Raw genomic sequence first — 18604 nt, 5'->3', positions numbered from 1 at the left:
CTGAATATATGGCCATTTTTATGACTGACAGGAAGTTTAAATCAAACACTGGACATTTTTTATATTCATCTCAAGTATAAGGCACACTTCAATTTTGGAGGCAATTTTTCGAAGGAAAAAAGTATGTCTTATAGTCTGTAAAATATGGTATGAATCACCTTCATATTGCACTCACCAGAGCAACAACATGCATAGCACCTATTTAGTAGCTAACACAATCACCGTGACTCTGCTATTCCATTCACAAAATCTGCCTTCCTTTGACAATTATTTCATCTCCAACTACCGAATACAAACACATGACAATTACTCTTCATTACTGCAGTAAACTGACATTCCTTCAACTCCCCCCACTTTCAATAGCTTTGCTATCACATTAGTTTTTGCTGCTTTAATTAACAGTTGGACTCAACAATTATACCAGGTTAACATCAATTTCAAGTTTCTCTGTCTTTATAATGCTGATGAAATCCAATGTTACAGTTGGGTCTGTCTCACTCAGTACTTCATAGAAGTATTCAATCAAATCCATGTACTATTTTCACACAGTGAATATACTCCAGTGAAATCCAACATAATCCTCACTTGTCAGTTGCCAAAATAGCTTCCTCATTGTACTGCAAAGACAACAACAAAAGTTTATGTGCACTTTTACTTTCACAATTTTATTTCATCAATCCAATTGTTGGAAGTTGAGATATGACAACACTTATTTATAGTGAAATATGTCAGTACTATAAACAGCTTCGTACTGTAGTGATATTTTACATAATAAATAATGAAATTTCTTGAATACTCTGAATTCATTCTAAAAAATATACATAGCTTTAATCTGTCAAATTGTAACAGGTGAAGTGAGAGGTGCTTTATCTTTTTCCACACTTTGGAATTATTTACCTGTGTTAGTTCAAACAACTTAAATTTCTTCCAGATAACCTTGTAGAGGTGTCACTCACAAGTGTTTTAAAATTAGAGGGCATCGGTTATCACAAAAATGCCGATTTATCAATTTAAACAGTTTATTCTGTCACATGTGGTAAATAATTTGAAATGTTTTCACATCTTATTGCAACAATTATAAATTTTATTACTCAATGATCTGATGTACACGTAAGACAACTTCTGTGTAAAGAAAATGGGCACAGTGGTTGCAGTCTTATAATTAAATACAATTTAGTGCAGGAAACAAGGACTGAAACTTCATTTTACAAATTTCTGAAGTCTATCTGCGGCGTGGAATTCCCAAAAATATTGCTCAGGAAATGGCAGGCAACAAGTGTTACTTACATGCATCTAATGTCTTCACTAAAAAGATGGCAAATTTATGCAGCTCTGATCATGAAGGTGGGGGATGATGTATATATACACAATGAAATGAAGGATGACGTTCAAAGTCAGTGGGCCCCTGTACAGCAATGTTACTTGAACTGGCTACAATACTGACAATGTTGGAAGGGGAATAGCATTCAATATTAGGATTATACAAATTAGCAAACAGTCATGTAAATGGTTTTCTAAAGGAACTCTAAGTAATGTTAGCCACAGCTATCCGGGAATTCCCTTACACAATAGTAGCCAGTGATGTAAACATTAACACAGTGAAAGGAAACTGTTATACAATGAGAGTCAATGATCTAATCAACACTTATGAACTTAACCTTGTAGTAAATAGCACCACGAGGTGCAGAAACAATACTGACATGTTAATAGATAATGTAATTATCAAACTACATGTCTTAAACACAGTCACTGCAGATAACTATGCTGCATTAATTATAGGGCAAATCCAAAGACTAAAGCATCACAAGTCAGATTTGATGACTGACACCTTCAAGATGGTGGATAGCCAATTTCAAGCTCATACAATATGGTGACAATTACATCACTCATTGCACACGTGCACACAAACACCCCAAGTGGGAGAGGGGATGCTGGTGGGAGAGATACCAACAAAATGGAAAATATTTAATAGCAGAAATAGCATGAACATAATAGGTTAACTGTGGAAATTAGAGGGTTTTGGGCATGGTCAAATTAAGTATATGACAATATTGATAATGAAGACATACCAAAATAAATACTAAAACAAAAATAAAACAAGCTATATTCTCAGCAATCAACAAAACCACATTTAAAAAGCTGAACAAAAATTGGAATCTGAAATTCCATTTGACCTACATAGCTCATACAAAAACTGCAATACCATAAAACCCCACACAACTCGACATATTCAAAATCTAACACTTCACTTGATCTATATAACTACAATGAAGTCCACAGTACCACAAAACTGAAATTCCCACATATAATTTATGCAAAAAATCTATCCTCGCCAAAGTAGGTCAAACAAACTGCATGATACTTTCCAATCAAAACCCAACAAGAACAATATAACAAAAAATTCATGGAAAACTGCCTTCATACCAATTTCTGCAAAGAGACGAATATTGGATATTAGTTGTCGACCTTTCCCATTGACATAGGAAACATACGACAAACATCGTAAACAACATTTACCTCTACACGAGTACTCTGTAATTCACAATTAAGTGATTGGTAGAGGATTTGTCAAACCACCTTCAAGCTATTTCTCTACCTATCCCACTTGCTAGCAGTGCATGGTAAAAATGGAAACTTAATCTTTTCGTGTGAGCTCTCATTTCTCTTACTACAAAGAGCATTTCTTTCTAAGCAGGTGGATGCCAACATAACATTTTCACATTCAGGGAAGAAATTCAGTGACTGAAATTTCATGAAAAGACCTCGCCACAACAAAAAGCACCCTTGTTTTTAAGACTCCCAACCCAATCTGGTTATCATATCTGCAGCACACTTTCCTCTATTTTGTGATAATACAAAATGAACTGCCCTTCTCTTAACTTTTTTTATGTCCTCTGTCAATCTTATCTGATGCAGACCCCAACCGCACAGCAATACTCCAGAATCGGGCGGACACGTCTAGTGTAAACAGTCTCTTTAGTAGACCTGTTGCGTATGTGTTTTACCAATAAAACACTGTCTTTGGTTTCCTTTCCCCAGAGTATCACCTATGTGATCATTCCTATTTAATTTATGTATTTATTTGAATTTACAGCCTCTATATTTGTGCCATTTATCATGTAACTGTGATTTAACAGATTCCTTTTAGTACTCATGTGGACGAGTTCCCATTTTCATTACTGAGAGTCAATTGCCACTTTTTGGAATATACAGATATCTTTTCTACATCATACGGCAATTGGTTTTGACCATCTGATGACTTTACAAGGCAGTAAATGACAGCATCATCTGCAGATAATCTAAGAACATTGCTCAGACTGTCTCTTAAATCATTTTTGCAGATCAGATCAGGAACAGCAAAGGCCCTACAACACTTCCTTGGTGAATGCCAGATATTACTTCTGTTTTACTCTACTACTTTCCATCAATTATTATGAACTTTAACCTTTCTGACAAGGAATCATGGGTCCAGTGCACAATTGAGACAATACTCCATCAGCATGCAATTTGATTGCAAGTCATTTATGAGCAACTGTGTCAACAGCCTCCCGGAAATCTGAAGATCTAGACTGAACTGGGCATCCCCTGCCAATAGCAACATTACTTCACTAGAATAAAGAGCCTGTTGTGTTTTGCAAGAATGATATTTTCTGAATCCGTTTGTCAATAAATCATTTTCTTTGAGGTAATTTCTAATGTTCAAACACAGTATGTGTGCCAAAATCCTACTGAAAATCAGCATTAATGATATAGGTTTGTAATTCAATAGATTACGCTTATTTCCTCTCTTGGATATTGGTGTGACTTGTGCAACTTCTGACAAGTGGGTAGTTGTACATTATTGCTGAGTATGGAGCTACTGTATCAGCATACTCTGAAAGGAATCTGACTGCAATACAATCTGGACCAGAGGACTTGCCTTCATTATGTAATTTCAGTTGCTCCACTGCACCAAGGATATCTACTTCTAAGTTACTCATGTTGGAAGTTCTTCTTGATTCAAATTTTGGAATATTTACTTTGTATTCTTTGGTGAAGGAACTTTGGAAACCCATGTTTAATAACTATGCTTTAGTGGCATTGTCGTGATTTCACCACTGTTACTGCGTAGTGAAGGTATTGGTTGTGTCTTGCCACTGATGTACTTTACATACAACCAGAAAATGTACAGTTTTTTTGCCAGATTTTGAGACAAAGTTTCACGGTGGAAACTATTAACAGTACCTCGCATTGAAATTCACGCTAAATTTCGAGCTTCGATAAAACTTTGCCAATATTGTGAGTTTTACGTTCTTTTAAATGTTGCTTGCATTCTTCGTTGCTTCTGTAACAGTGTTCTGACCTGTTTTGTATACCATGGAGATATCAGTAGCACCTCCTAATAATTTATTTGGTGTATGTCATTCAACTATCATCAATACTATTTCTTTGACTTTAAATCACATCTAATCTATTCTTACAAAATCAGATGGATGGAGTGGAGACTGTCTCTTAGGAAGATGTCAATCGAATTTTTACCTACTTTTTGAAGCAATTTTGCATTTATTTTTGGTGCATTTGGATGTTACAGTATTCAGTCTCAGTACAACAACCTTGTTGACACTAGGTCCTTGTCTTCATGTCATAATGCTCCTTATTTGCTCAGGATTATTTGTTACCAGGAGGTGAAGTATGTTTCTGCAACTATTTACACTTTGAGTGGGCTCCTGAACTAATTATTCAAAATAATTTTCTGAGAAAGTATTAAGTATGATTTTGGAAGATATTTTATGCCTATCATCAACTTTAAACATGTATTTTCACCAACACATCAAGGTTAGATTGAAGTCACCATCCACTGAGTCAGGTACCTGTTTGAAATGAGACTAAAGTTTTCTTTGAAATGTTCAGTAGTTGCATCATCTGAGTCTGGGGGACAGTAACAGGAATCAATTGTTAATTTATTCCAGAGTTTAAGTATAACCTCTACCCATACCAGTTCACAGGAACTATTTACTTCAGTTTCACTGCATCTGACAGCAATAAATTGTCTACCACCAACTGTATTTAATTAATCTTTCCTGAGTACTTTGTAAAAATTTTGGCTAAACTTATTTGCTGTTGTAGTCAGCTTTCCATAGCTGTTACAATTCGTACTTCAGTGTCTCATACTAGCATTAGGTGGTCTGGTTCTTTCCCCAATACGGCTACAACAATTTACAGCTACAATACTGATTGTTGCTAAGTCTACCTTCCTGTGTTTGCTCTCCATGCCTTTAGAAGACACACTTTTTTTGTCTTTTCTCTAGACCCTCTAACCTAAAAATCCACCTAGTCCCCTCTACACAGCCCCCACTACCCAATAGCCACTTCCTGGTGACCACAATGTGGTAGTGCCGATCTTTTAACGACTAAGCTACAGATCAGTCTGCCATCACAACCAGGTTTTTCTGCATTCGCACTTGTTGGATTCACCAACTAGTAACCCAACTGTGAATATGCACCAAAAGGTGACATCACAACAGCTGTCAACATTACGTCACAGGTCAAAGCTCATGTCCACCAGGGAAAAAAAAAAAAAACACGCTTACCAACCAACATCGGCCAATGCATAAATATAGCAATCTAGCGACTGCAAAAATAACATGTCACTGACACAATCTCAAATGGCCAGCCTAGACATCTCAAACCAGGAACCCCTCCGGTTAAAGAGGCATACTGGTCACTGGTCTGAAATGCAGCTCCTTTGTTCAGTCTCACACTTGCTCAACAAATTTAACACTTCACATACTCAGCAATTGAACTGCATAACTGTAGAAATTCAGCTGTGGTCAACATCATGTCCCCTATTGCAGCATGCAGGGACCTACTCGTGAACTTCATTGTAATCTCTGTAATAAACACAAAATAAAAATAACACAAAGCACCAGCTATTCCAAACCCAAAAATGAGAGTATTGCCCATAACTGACAACATCAAAATGATTCACTAACAAACCGACTACAACTCTTCCAATACTATTCTCACAAACAGCACTCGAGAAGTCCACTGTATCACTAACAGAATAACGAACATTTTAGAAACAGAGATCCCCATTAGAAAATGCCACCGCACACTCCAGCTTACCCCTCTTCTATACAACATGCCACCATAATGACACACAACACAGTTACATCACAGGTCAAAGCAGATGGTGGGACTGCAAACTTTGGTTGACCCAATTATAGTATCAGACAATATAGCAAAAACTTTTTATCTTTAAAGAACTGTGACAGCCAAAAACTTAGGCAGGCTACAAAGGTTACTAAAATCTGAGGAGTGGAAAAATGTTCACTACCTGTCTAAAGTCTTCCATCACCCATGACAAAAACTATATACTTTATTTGAATGTACGAACTAAATAGATGAAGAAAATAAATTCTCTCTCTCTCTCATTATGTACAGTATCATTCACCCTTTGCCCTCAGAACTGCAGAATAAACTCTTGGCATTCTGGAGATAAGATTCTTTAGTGTTTTTGCAGTTCAACATGTCTGTAAATTATTTCACAGATCTTCAACATTAGATAAGCTCAATTTTCTGTCCTCCCTGTCAAGTTGACCCTGTAAGATTTCAATGAAATTTAAGTCTGGTGACTGACTCTGCTGAATCAGTCTTCAGCTCCCTACACTTCTCATTTTTAATGGCATATGCTCTGCACAATGTAGAAGCATGTTTGGGATCACTGTCCTACTGCATACTCATGATCAATAAGTCTCTTGTCAGATGAAACAGAACTGTTTATCAATATCCTGTGATAGCCTTTCTTCATTAATGTTCTATGAATTTTCACTAGATCATCAATCATCACTCACAAAATATCCCCACACCATGATCAATCCTCCACTGTGGTCATCACATACTGACTCTTCATACGTTCTGCACAAAGTCCACAAGCAAATATTCGACAACTGCTTCAAAATACATCAAACTTAGGTTCATCCTTGAATAACACTCAGGGCCACTGTAGTACACTCCAGTTTTTATGTTGCTGTGCTGACCGCAATCTTTTCACTTTATTTTGTTTGAAAAAATGAAGGTTTTTTCCACCCCTATTTATCTGTTTAAACCTCATTCACAAAGACAGCATTACACTGTTGAGACAGAAATTGGAGCACCTCACATACTATTTACTTCCTTGCAAATTTCAAGTGCAATACATGTCCTCTGTTGTTTGCTTTGTACACACACACACACATACTGATATTCCCTGCATGGTGTTACTTGGGGTCTTAAAGAATGTGAAACACTTCCACTGGCACTAGTTTGCTTGAACTGCTGCAATGTGTAAACCACTGTAGATTGGGCTATGCCAACTTTTATTACTACTGTCCTGCTAGAACAGCCTTTGTGATGCAGAGCTACAATTACAGCAAATTTTTAATTCCAATCTCCTCCTTCCATCCAATTACGACGTAATGTGGTATGAAATTGATCAGGTATACAAACACAGTGCTAGACACACACAGTGTACTGTAAACTAATGCAAACTGGTTGCTACACAGACAGCTGAAGGAATGAGGCCTATCTGAATAGAACTGTCTCGTCTTTACATTTTTATGTGTCTCTTACTATCAGAATAGGAATATGATTGAATATTCAAAATGGAATACCTGTTTTATCTACAATTGCGATAGGTGGTCGAAAACATCTGGCCAGAAATGTTTGCATAACGGGATACATAAATAAGGGATGGGAATCATTTTGCAAAACATTAGCCTACAACCTAAATCCTGCATGTCCAATAGTATGTAGACATACAAATGGTAAGTACAAAAAAAGTTGGGTCACAACAGGTGTAATAAGGACAAGAGAAATGGCAAAAACTGTGCACAAAGTGTCAGTTTAAACCAACTTAAGTAAATTCTTGTGCCTATAGGGTTAATAAGAGGTTACATAAACTATTAAAAGAAACCAAGTCCATTAACCGCAAAAACAAAACTGCAGCTTCTACTAATATCACAAAGACCATAACATCCTACATGATGAAATAGAGGGAAGGTGTAAACACATACACAGGAGGAATTTAACTGTCTAAAAGAAAGGAAAGGAAATTCTGAACCCTCAAGAAGTCAGTACTATTTACAGAAATATTAAGTTGAGGAAATGGTCAAATTAAATAAAGCAAAATTTTTGTCATGAAATGCATACAAAGTACTACACATAAGACAAGATATTTATTGCTTTTCCCAACAAATGACTGATTAAGAAAGAACACTATGCAGTTTACAAAAACACTAAGCACCACACAGTATTACTAACTGAATGCTGCCTGCAGTGGGTAGCACAGCCTTTGACTTTTCTTACAACCTTAGCTATTACACAATGAATAGATCCAACACGTTTAAAAAGGAGTAAAGTTATCCCAATATGCAAAGGAGGCAGTACAGAAAGTCAGGGAAATTAAAGATCAATAATTATTACAACTGTATCATCTAAAATAACAGGAAGTGTCATTAAAGATAGAATATTAAATTTTATATGAACAAAATATTTTGAACAAGGCACAGAATGGGTAAGGTGTGGTAGATCTACTAAAACTGCAATAGCTGAGTTTGTTAGTGTTAGTAACTACACGAACAGAAGGAAGTTTGTTGTATGTTTCTTGACCTTTCATGTTGTGTGCCATAACATTATTAGAGAAGCTCAGTGCTATGATACGAGGAGGAAAGCAGTTGATATTACGAAATCATTCATGGGAAATAGCGAACAGCATTTAGAAATAAAACAAAGTAAACAATAATATTACAAATGTCTATTACAACTCTGAATTTGTTAAATATGCTGTGCTTTTATTGTAAGTGCTAGGATCACTGCTTTTCTTGTTATACATAAATAAGACACTCACAACAGTAGGTGAAAATGCTGTCATGTACGCAGACGATACTTCATTTGTCATTAACAGCATTTCAACGGGAAACTTCCAAAAGAAAGCTGTTCTAAATATGAAATATGGAAACTAATTACTTCAGTGAAAATAATCATTCTATAAAATGTTCCCAAAACCACATACATGCAAATGTAACACACAAAGAATGACATTACTGTCAAGCTTGGAGACTTGGATCGAAGAGAGAGAAAGTTATACACTTCTGGGGTCGACAGAAGCGTCCGATCCCACGTGTCGGCTTTGACCCGTGACGTAAGGGTGTTGTCGTGTGTGACGTCATGACGGCGCAGAGTTTGGTTTGAGTGTGGCTGTCTCCAGTTCTGTTTTACGCAAGGCGTCTAAATTTGTTTATATTTAGTTTGCCCCCCCACCCAAAACACCCCATTTCCAGCACTTGTCCTGTTAGTGTCATTAGGCTTCTTGTGGAAAGTGTGTGTGTGTTTTTGTTTCCACCATATTTGTGACGTCATGGGTCAAAGCAGACGGGCGGGATCGGACGCTTACGCATTTCCCACTTCTGGGTGTGTGTGGATAGGTATTCGAAATGAGAGAATCATAAAAATATCTTCGAGATATACAAAGGTCTTGATCGTACAATTCTTTATTAAGCGTTATGCACTTCAAAATTTCATCGTCAGACTGAAGCAGTGGAATGAAGTGTACAAGAAATTAATGACAGAAAATATACATAAGTGTGCATCTAAATATTGTATATTTTCTAATATTAATTTCTTGTACATTTCATTCCACAGCTTCAATCTGACAATGAAATTTTGGAATGCGTAATGCTTAATAAAGAATTGTGCAGTCAAGACCTTTCTCTATTTCAAAGATGTGCCAAACCTGAATGGTCACCTTCCTCTACTATGGAAGTATTTCTACATCAAATACTGGATAAAAACATCTGTTGCACAATAAATTCAAGCATATTTTTCATGAAAAAATGTTGAGAACAATAAACACACAAACTAGTACAAATGCTCTATGGACTAATTCAGTCACACCTATAATATGGTATTCTTGTCTAGGGAAGTGCTAAAATTGTGCACATATGAAGACAAAGTTACAAAAGGAAATCGTAGGATACATAGGAAAAGTCCCTCCTAAAGATTCTTGGTTAAATAAGTTCAGGGAACTAAACATATTAATAGTATGATCACTAAAACCATATGAAACAAATATATATGTAAAACCTAACCATGCTCCATTGTTCAACATAAATAAGCATGATTGTAACAAGTAAAAATGATAATAATATTGGAAGAAATCAGCTCAAATTAACTGACGAAAAGCTTGTAAGTGCCAGATGCTTCCTATGCAACAGTTCGTCACATTAAATAAAGATGTGTAGAATTATTTCAGATAGCTTCATCTAAATTTAATGAATGATAACTAAATCTGTATGTATTCTCCATTTCTAAGTAGTTATTTGAAGATAAATAAGCATTCCATCTACCAATATGTACTACCTAACTCCATGTAACACACTAAAAAAAAAAACTTGTGTTTTTGATACTTATACTATGATAATCATTCATTTTATCAATATATTCATGTCATTGGTTAACTTATAAACTCCTTGTAAATGTGATATGCCCAATACCATTGCACATAATGGTCGACAGACAAACAAAAACTGTTACTATAAGAATATGTTCCAAATTTTTATCTTACCCCTTCACGTCATGTGGTTCATCACACCTGTGCCTCTAGACAAACCCACCGCCTTACTGTAATCTGATCAGATTACACACTATGCAGAAAAATTCTTTTGATTCACCAACAATTATTGGAGCTGGCAAAAAAATTTTCAGTACTGCCATATATGAACTTCGGAAAGAAGTTGCACTGCAGATAGCCACTCCCCACTTATGTGAAAAATGTTATTTGCAAAAGTTACTTCACTTACTCATTTCAAGAAAGCCTTACCATTTCTTCCTCATGTAAATGATATGCTTAAATGTACATTCCACATATGACTGAAGATACTCATTACTTACTGATCCAGGCATGGCTCATTATGCCATGCTGGAAGAATACTACTACTACTACTACTACTACTACTACTACTACTGTGTCATACTGATATCGAAGATTAAATAAAATTTGTACTCCAGAATGTTGCCATTACTTAATGCCAGTCTAATAAACAAATTTCACATCATAAAGTACTGGTCTCACCATCAGAATCAAAAAAGTAATGGATGGCCCACTGAATACATTAATAACTTTCCCAATTAATTCTTGCTGATTCTATTGGTATGACCAATGTGTTCAATACATGATGACCAATGTGTTCAATACATGCTATACTACCAACAAAATATTTAATGCAGCCAGAAAGACAAACACCTTGAAACCACAACATATTTAAAATTATGATTGGATCAGATGCTCAAACAACAGGCTAAGCTTTCTGATACTTTAGTATGAAAATACCCACTGAAAATTATGTCTATACAGGGTGGTCCATTGATAGTGACCGGGCCAAAAATCTCCCGAAATAAGCACCAAACGAAAAAACTACAAATAACGAAACTAGTCTTGCTTGAAAGGGGAAACCAGATGACGCTATGGTTGGCCCGCTAGATGACTCAGCCATAGGTCAAACGGATATCAACTGTGTTTTTTTAATAGGAACCCCCATTTTTTATTACATATTCGTGTAGTATGCTTTGTGATAGATGGCACTGCAATAGCCACAAACATGTCAGTGCGTGGTATCACTTAACTTTTGGCAGTGCGGACGGTATTTGCTTCGTGATACATTACCCGTGTTAAAATGGACTGTTCACCAACTGCAGAAAAGATTGATATTGTGTTGATGTATGGCTATTGTGATCAAAATGCCCAACGGGCGTGTGCTATGTATGCTGCTCGGTATCCTGGATGTGATTGTCCAAGTGTCCGGACCGTTCGCCGGATAGTTACGTTATTTAAGGAAACAGGAAGTGTTCAGCCACATGTGAAACGTCAACCACGACTAGCAACAAATGATGATGCCCAAGTAGGTGTTTTAGCTGCTGTCGCGGCTAATCCGCACATCAGTAGCAGACAAATTGCGCGAGAATCTCAAAAATGTCAGTGTTGAGAATGCCACATCAACATCGACTGCACCCGCACCATATTTCTATGCACCAGCAATTGCAAGGTGACGACTTTTAACTTCGTGTACAGTTCTGCAACTGGGCACAAGAGAAATTACATGATGACAGATTTTCTGCACACATTCTATTTAGCAACCAAGCATCATTCACCAACAGCGGTAACGTAAACCGGCACAGTATGCCCTATTGGGCAATGGAAAATCCACGATGGGTGTGACAAGTGGAACATCAGCGACTTTGGTGGGTTAATGTATGGTGCGGCATTATGGGAGGAAGGATAATTGGCCCCCATTTTATCGATGGCAATATAGAGGGTGCAATGTATGCTGATTTCCTACGTAATGTTCTACTGATGTTACTGCAAGATGTTTCACTGCATGACAGAATGGCAATGTATTTCCCACATGATGGCTGTCCGGCACATAGCTCGTGTGCAGTTGAAGCTGTATTGAATAGCACATTTCACGACAGGTGGATTGGTCTTCGAAGTACCATACCATGGCCCGCACATTCACTGCATCTGAAGTCCCCAGATTTCTTTCCGTGAAGCAAGTTGAAGGATATTTGCTATCATGATCCACCAACAACACCTGACAACATGTGTTAGCGCATTGTGCGAACATTACGGAAGGTGAACTACTCGCTGTTGAGAGGAATGTCGTTACACGTATTGCCAAATGCATTGAGAATGACGGACATCATTTTGAACATTTATTGCATTAATGTGGTATCTACAGGTAATCACGCTGTAACAGCATGCGTTCTCAGAAATGATAAGTTCACAAAGGTACATGTATCACATTGGAACAACCGAAATAAAATGTTCAAATGTACCTACATTCTGTATTCTAATTTAAAAACCTACCTGTTACCAACTGTTTGTCTAAAATTATGAGCTATATGTTTGTGACTATTACAGCGCCATCTATCACAAAACAAAAAAAGTGGTCCAACTAAAACATTCATTTTTTTATGTACTACACGAATATGTAATGAAAATGGGGGTTCCTACTTAAAAAAAATTCAGTTGATACCCGTTTGACCTATGGCAGCGCCATCTGGTTTCCCCCTTCAAGCTAGACAAGTTTTGTCCTTTATAATTTTTTTGTTTGAGGCTTATTTCATAAGATATTTTGCCCGGTCACGATCAATGGACCACCCTGTATACGTACTCCACAAACCACTGTACAATCTCCATCAGCACGTACATTCAATTGATGTACAAAGGGGGTAGAACATTATACATGCCTCTGTAGATGCCTTAACCTCTCTTCGGCCACTATCGCCTTTTTTTTTTTTTTTTGACATGAAAGAGGCAGCAGAACTGTTGCTCTCTTCATCAAACAGTTCTCTTAATTTACCCAAAAGATTTAAAAAGAATCCTGTTGCACCTCTTCCACAATGATTGCCAACTCAAGTTTCCTGATTAACTAAGCTGATCTCTCCAGTGAGCTATACTTATCAGCTGAAGTATCAGAAGCATACTTTTCAATTTACTCCACATCTACTGTCATGCCTACTTGATCACGACTCGAGACACTGGAACAATACTCTAGAATACATTGCATTATGGTGTTTTATGACATTTCTTTTAGATTAGTATTTGGTTCATTCTCTTACTGAGGGGTGTTTTATCCTGCATTTTTACAAATTTGGAGGGGGCTGTCATTTAAAATATGAAGTGGACATCATTCTGCACCCCCTCATATTCACCCAGCAACAATACTCATGTGTAAAACAGCACAAACAATTTGAGTACAGCTGACCATATTTGAAAACAGTTTATTTGTACCTAATAATGACGTACACGGTCAGTTATGCTTCCATGGGAAACAACCAATGCTACTTTCACCTTTTTCCATTATTATTATTATTATTATTATTATTACTGAAGAATCACCATCCAGTGTAACTTTGTTTCATCAGTCAAAATTTGAGCAAACTGCATTATTTGTCAGCATCTTCCAAATCTGATTATCTTATCTATCTGCAGATCACTCTGTGTAGCAACAATCAGATACTACCACTACTTTTTCAATAAACTTACTTTGGTATATTCTTTGCCACCTTTCCTATTCATAAAACTGACAAAATGCTACAGAAATCGCAAAATGTTTCTGAATCATACCAGTAAAGTGATGTCTGTCCCTTCAACAAAGCATGCAAATATACTAACAAATTTATCATTCTTAATGTTAACTACAAATTTTCCTGTATCTTGCCCCCTCCAAATACAGTTCCTTCAACACAGCCTCTAGCAAACAAAGAATACATGTCTTTCCAGCCTGTTTCCTTACAGTACACAACACTCATGATGTTTCAGTCATTCCTGTAACCAACAGTGTAAAGATATCGTTTTCAAGTGGGTTTGACACTCAGCATCAGACAAGTTAAAAGGTTTGAGGTACAACCTACAGTAAGTCCTAAGACTTTTTCTATCACAACTTCTTTCATCCTTGATAATGATTTATATATGTTAAAATTCCGAACTGTCAAATGGTTCCATTCTAATGTTAAACAGTATGCACCTCAACAACTGGCTAGGTAAGTCAGTTTGAAATAAGACAAGAGCATACCATCTCCAAAATGACAGTAGTTAGTAAAGCATCACAGTGTTTTAACCGAACTTCAGGTTTAGGGTAGCTTCATTATCTCCCCTTCCCCAATTTCTTCCACCTCACACGCCAGTAAAATAATTCAATAAAAATTTTATCAGCATATAAAACACTGAAGCATGAACACAAACTATCCTTGATGTAATGGTAACTAGAAAATCTCAATAAGGAACGAGTGTAGCACTGTAGTATAGTCTACATTTCATTTTCCTGAATGACCTAAGCTCCGATTATGGTGTAACAGTGGAATGCAAGAACCGGATGAGCATCACCCGAAAGTGTGCATATTCTCTGTACATAGTATACAAAATAGTCGTGAGAAACAAGCTGTATAAAGCACATGGATATTGTTGACTTTTTTCCCACACAGATACGACGAGAGAAATTTGAGATGAGGAAGAGGAAGGCGGAGAAGGATGGATCACATGAAAACATTCGCCATACTGAATTTCCTGATTTGGCATTTTATTTCACAACACGACGTCTGTCACTTTACCGATTCCTCCACTCTTACAAATACACATTGCCTTTTCTTTCTTGTTGTGATGAAAATTGGGACAGAAAGGAGTATTTAATGTGAGTCATTGGCTTGATCAGTGATGTGCAGAAAGTCAGAACAAAATATATGATATGAACAGAAACTTCCTTATTACCCAGAATCAGTATGATCTTATTTTCCTTCACCCCATTGTGGGTGTGCTGGCAATAAACTTCACTCACTACAAAATCTTAAGTTTAACACCAAGGAATTTTACTTCCAGCAGTAACCACTGCTATCTTCCACAAAGAGTCTCACCTCTCCACTAACTACATGAAGCTGAATTTAGACCCAATTGACCTGTAGAAAATTTCAATATTAAAACAAGCTAATAAAGTCTGCAAATTTGTATGAGGAGAAAGAGGAAGTCCTAATTCTTCTGAAATTTTCAAAATACCACACAATTAATGAAGTTAATCATGCAACAAATTACATCCTTCACTATACAATGGACTCTCATTCAAGTGATTGTTGTCTTGACAAATTCAGACTAATGTTTCACATCAGTTTCACAAAACAATCGCCAAATTTATTGATTGGTGTATGACCAACTATATGTAGTATAGATGGAAAGTCTTACCGGCAGAAAACATTAAAATGAAATCAATAAAGGAACATTTACAATTCAGATACGGTAGTTCGAGAAAGTAAATTGTCCTGAAGTGACAACGACACTATTCTACCAAGTGCTGCAACATTATCCGTACAGTTAGTTACGCAGAACAAACAACAGTACGTGTGGAAGACTGGAGGTGAGAGCATGTGCACTTAACTCTGTCTCATATTCTTATCTATCTTTCTGAACAAAGTAAAATTATACATACAGCTCTAATCCCCACTAGTACCACCACCCAATATGCCCCCTCTTTCTCATATAGCATCACAACAAAGTTACAATGCTGCCATCACTGCCATCCACACACTTCACTTCATGAAACTACACAAAATTGGTGAAATGTTAACTTTCATTTAGAAACAAAATGTAACAATTGTTAATAATATTATATTTTACACCCACAAGGTTTTCAAAATTGCTTACAAGCAATATGTTACAATGTCTTAGATCAAAACTTCAGTACTAATGCATGGCTTCTGACACACACAATCCCTCCAGAAGACAGAACTTGTACCACCAGTGAACTAGGTGGGTGAACAATGACAAAATGTGATCTCCACTAGGATATCATCATGTAATATTCCAGAAACTTTGTAACCGTGTGAGTTTGTGGGGGTGGTGGTGGTTGTGTTTGCACACTCACCCTTGGTTTGTGTTGAAGTCACAGTTACAACAGCAGAACTCCTGGTGAGCAGGACAAAGTAAGTCCATTCACCAGTGAAAAATGAAAACATACCGTAAATGCCCGTGCACTACAATATTATGCCTCACAATATATATTTTTTATAAAAAATTTTATATCACCCTCATCAAGAATATTTATAATGAACTAGTGGACTACTGGGTACAGAACACTTCTTACTGTCCACATCATATTACACCTCACTGTTACAATAATTAACTGTGATGTATGTACGTTACAAAATTATCATCAGGAAAATTTGTACCAGCCATAGTATTTATACTGTATTTCCCTGACTTTCCAACTATTACTATATACATGTAAATAAACATCCATTTTTGCATTACACTACATGAGCTTGCATTGTACATGTACCGGTAATAAGGATAATCTTTACGCAGAAAGGCCCCAATTTCAGTACAGTTCCACAAACATATACTGCACACAGGGCTCGGATACATACCATCAAGAACTACGTTATTTTCAAAACAACTATATGGATTCTCCAAAACGTTCAGCTTCCCACTTTGCGGAATACGGCGCGGCCAGTTTATAAACAACCCTGATGGATGGATTAATAACATAGAATCCTGCCATAACTGAGTGATCCGAAATTAAACATTCGTTAAAATGCGTAGGGCCAAGACGCGAAGTTAAGCAGTCTTTGAAAGAATTTATGCAGTTCTTGTACAGACATTTATGCTGTAAGTTTAAAGCATTTGAAAAATTACACACGATGTTCAGCACAATATGCATATTGGTTTTAATCTTTGCTTATTTGCGGAAATCCTAAAATATGGCATTAGCGAGGCTGAATATTAACAATGAGACGGTAAAAATCATGTAAACATGAATTGCTATGGAAACATTCTGACCAGAAACCTAAGGCCTAACACAATTTTACAACCCTACATCACAAATACCTCTATACTTACGTTCTGGCTCCGACTTTTTGTAGCAATTGGCAGCATCAACAAAGTTAGTGGCTGCATCATGCCGACTGCCCGACTTTGCATGAAGATTCGCAGCTTCACAAAACGCATTTCCCGCTTGCCCCCACTTCTTTGCCATTTTGAACATATTAGCAGCTCTTTGATAACACTCAACTGCCTCTTCTAATTTCGATGAGCCTCTGCAGAACAATGAAAACGAAAGAATTACGTACACAATCCTAAAATGACATTTGGCAGCTGATTCACACAGTGGGCTCTACTCGCAACATAAGCAACTTTGACGTAACTCCCGTACGTAAAATTCATGTACGGACAGAACGGTACTAACCCAAACAATGATCCGAAAAATCCTTTCGAAGAATTAAGCTTCTTTTCGGCTTCAGCCATCAGCTGCATCGCTTTCTGTTCGTTGTCTGCCATTTTTCACAGAAAATTATTCACAAACCCACCACACACACACCTTCACTTATTGACTAAATGAATTCATGATCTTCCACTAGAGGGAACTGCTATACGAAAAACCAAAGCAGTTGCACACAGATAGCCTACTCACAATTAAGAAATAGTGCTATCACACAGATTAAACGACGAAAACTGAACCAAATAGATCGAACAAAATAGAAATTAATTATTGATTAGCTAATTTTGTATAATCAGCCAAAATTGTGATCAATCAAAACTGTCAAATTACTTTTGCGTGAATAGCACTGTTCGTAGAGATAGAGAATCTGTCATTATTCGCGAAGTGAAGTGTAATTTGGTTATACTGCAAAATATCGCTCTTACAAGAACGTCCGCGAAATCACTGGTCGCAGTTAATTTCATACACATTTTGTTTCATTTGCGGACTGGTCTGGTAAACCGGGGATTCTTTACCCCCAGGGGAGTAACTTTGCTTCGTCTATGAAAAAAGATTCAGTCATATCTAGTAATTATCTTAATAAACAATTCCAAACATCGTTCATTTTGTCCAACAGCTGACAGTTTCTAAAAGCGCATGTGTTTGAGTTATTCTGCCACTCGCTATCTTGGATATTTTCTGATAACCAAATCTGCACTACTGTATTATTGAGGTAATTTTTGATAAGAAAAAATGCTTTTTTGATACCAGAAAACTACTTATACAGAAGGCAAGTGACATTCATTTATGTTTAGAAATTAGTTATTATCTAAATTTCATTCACA

General features: G+C 36.7%; 1 protein-coding gene across 2 annotated transcripts in view; it reads right to left on the bottom strand.

The window, feature by feature from the left end:
* LOC126248501 (alpha-soluble NSF attachment protein) overlaps positions 1-17915 on the bottom strand; it is a 63981-nt gene extending 46066 nt beyond the window's left edge. For both annotated transcript variants that reach the window (XR_007545494.1, XM_049949539.1), the window contains exons 1-2: positions 17748-17915; positions 17402-17598 (exon numbers count right to left, since the gene is read on the bottom strand). Coding sequence is in view for 1 of the 2 variants with exons in the window: in XM_049949539.1 (XP_049805496.1) it covers positions 17402-17598; positions 17748-17839 (289 nt within the window). In the remaining variant the exon portion in view is untranslated. The remainder of the gene's footprint in view (positions 1-17401; positions 17599-17747) is intronic.
* Positions 17916-18604: the final 689 nt, after the last annotated feature.

The sequence above is a fragment of the Schistocerca nitens genome, chromosome 3 (genome assembly GCF_023898315.1).
Source record: "Schistocerca nitens isolate TAMUIC-IGC-003100 chromosome 3, iqSchNite1.1, whole genome shotgun sequence".
NCBI classification, from domain to species: Eukaryota; Metazoa; Arthropoda; class Insecta; order Orthoptera; family Acrididae; genus Schistocerca; species Schistocerca nitens.
The sequence above is the reverse complement of the archived record's forward strand: the minus strand, read 5'-3'. Positions and strand labels throughout refer to the sequence as shown.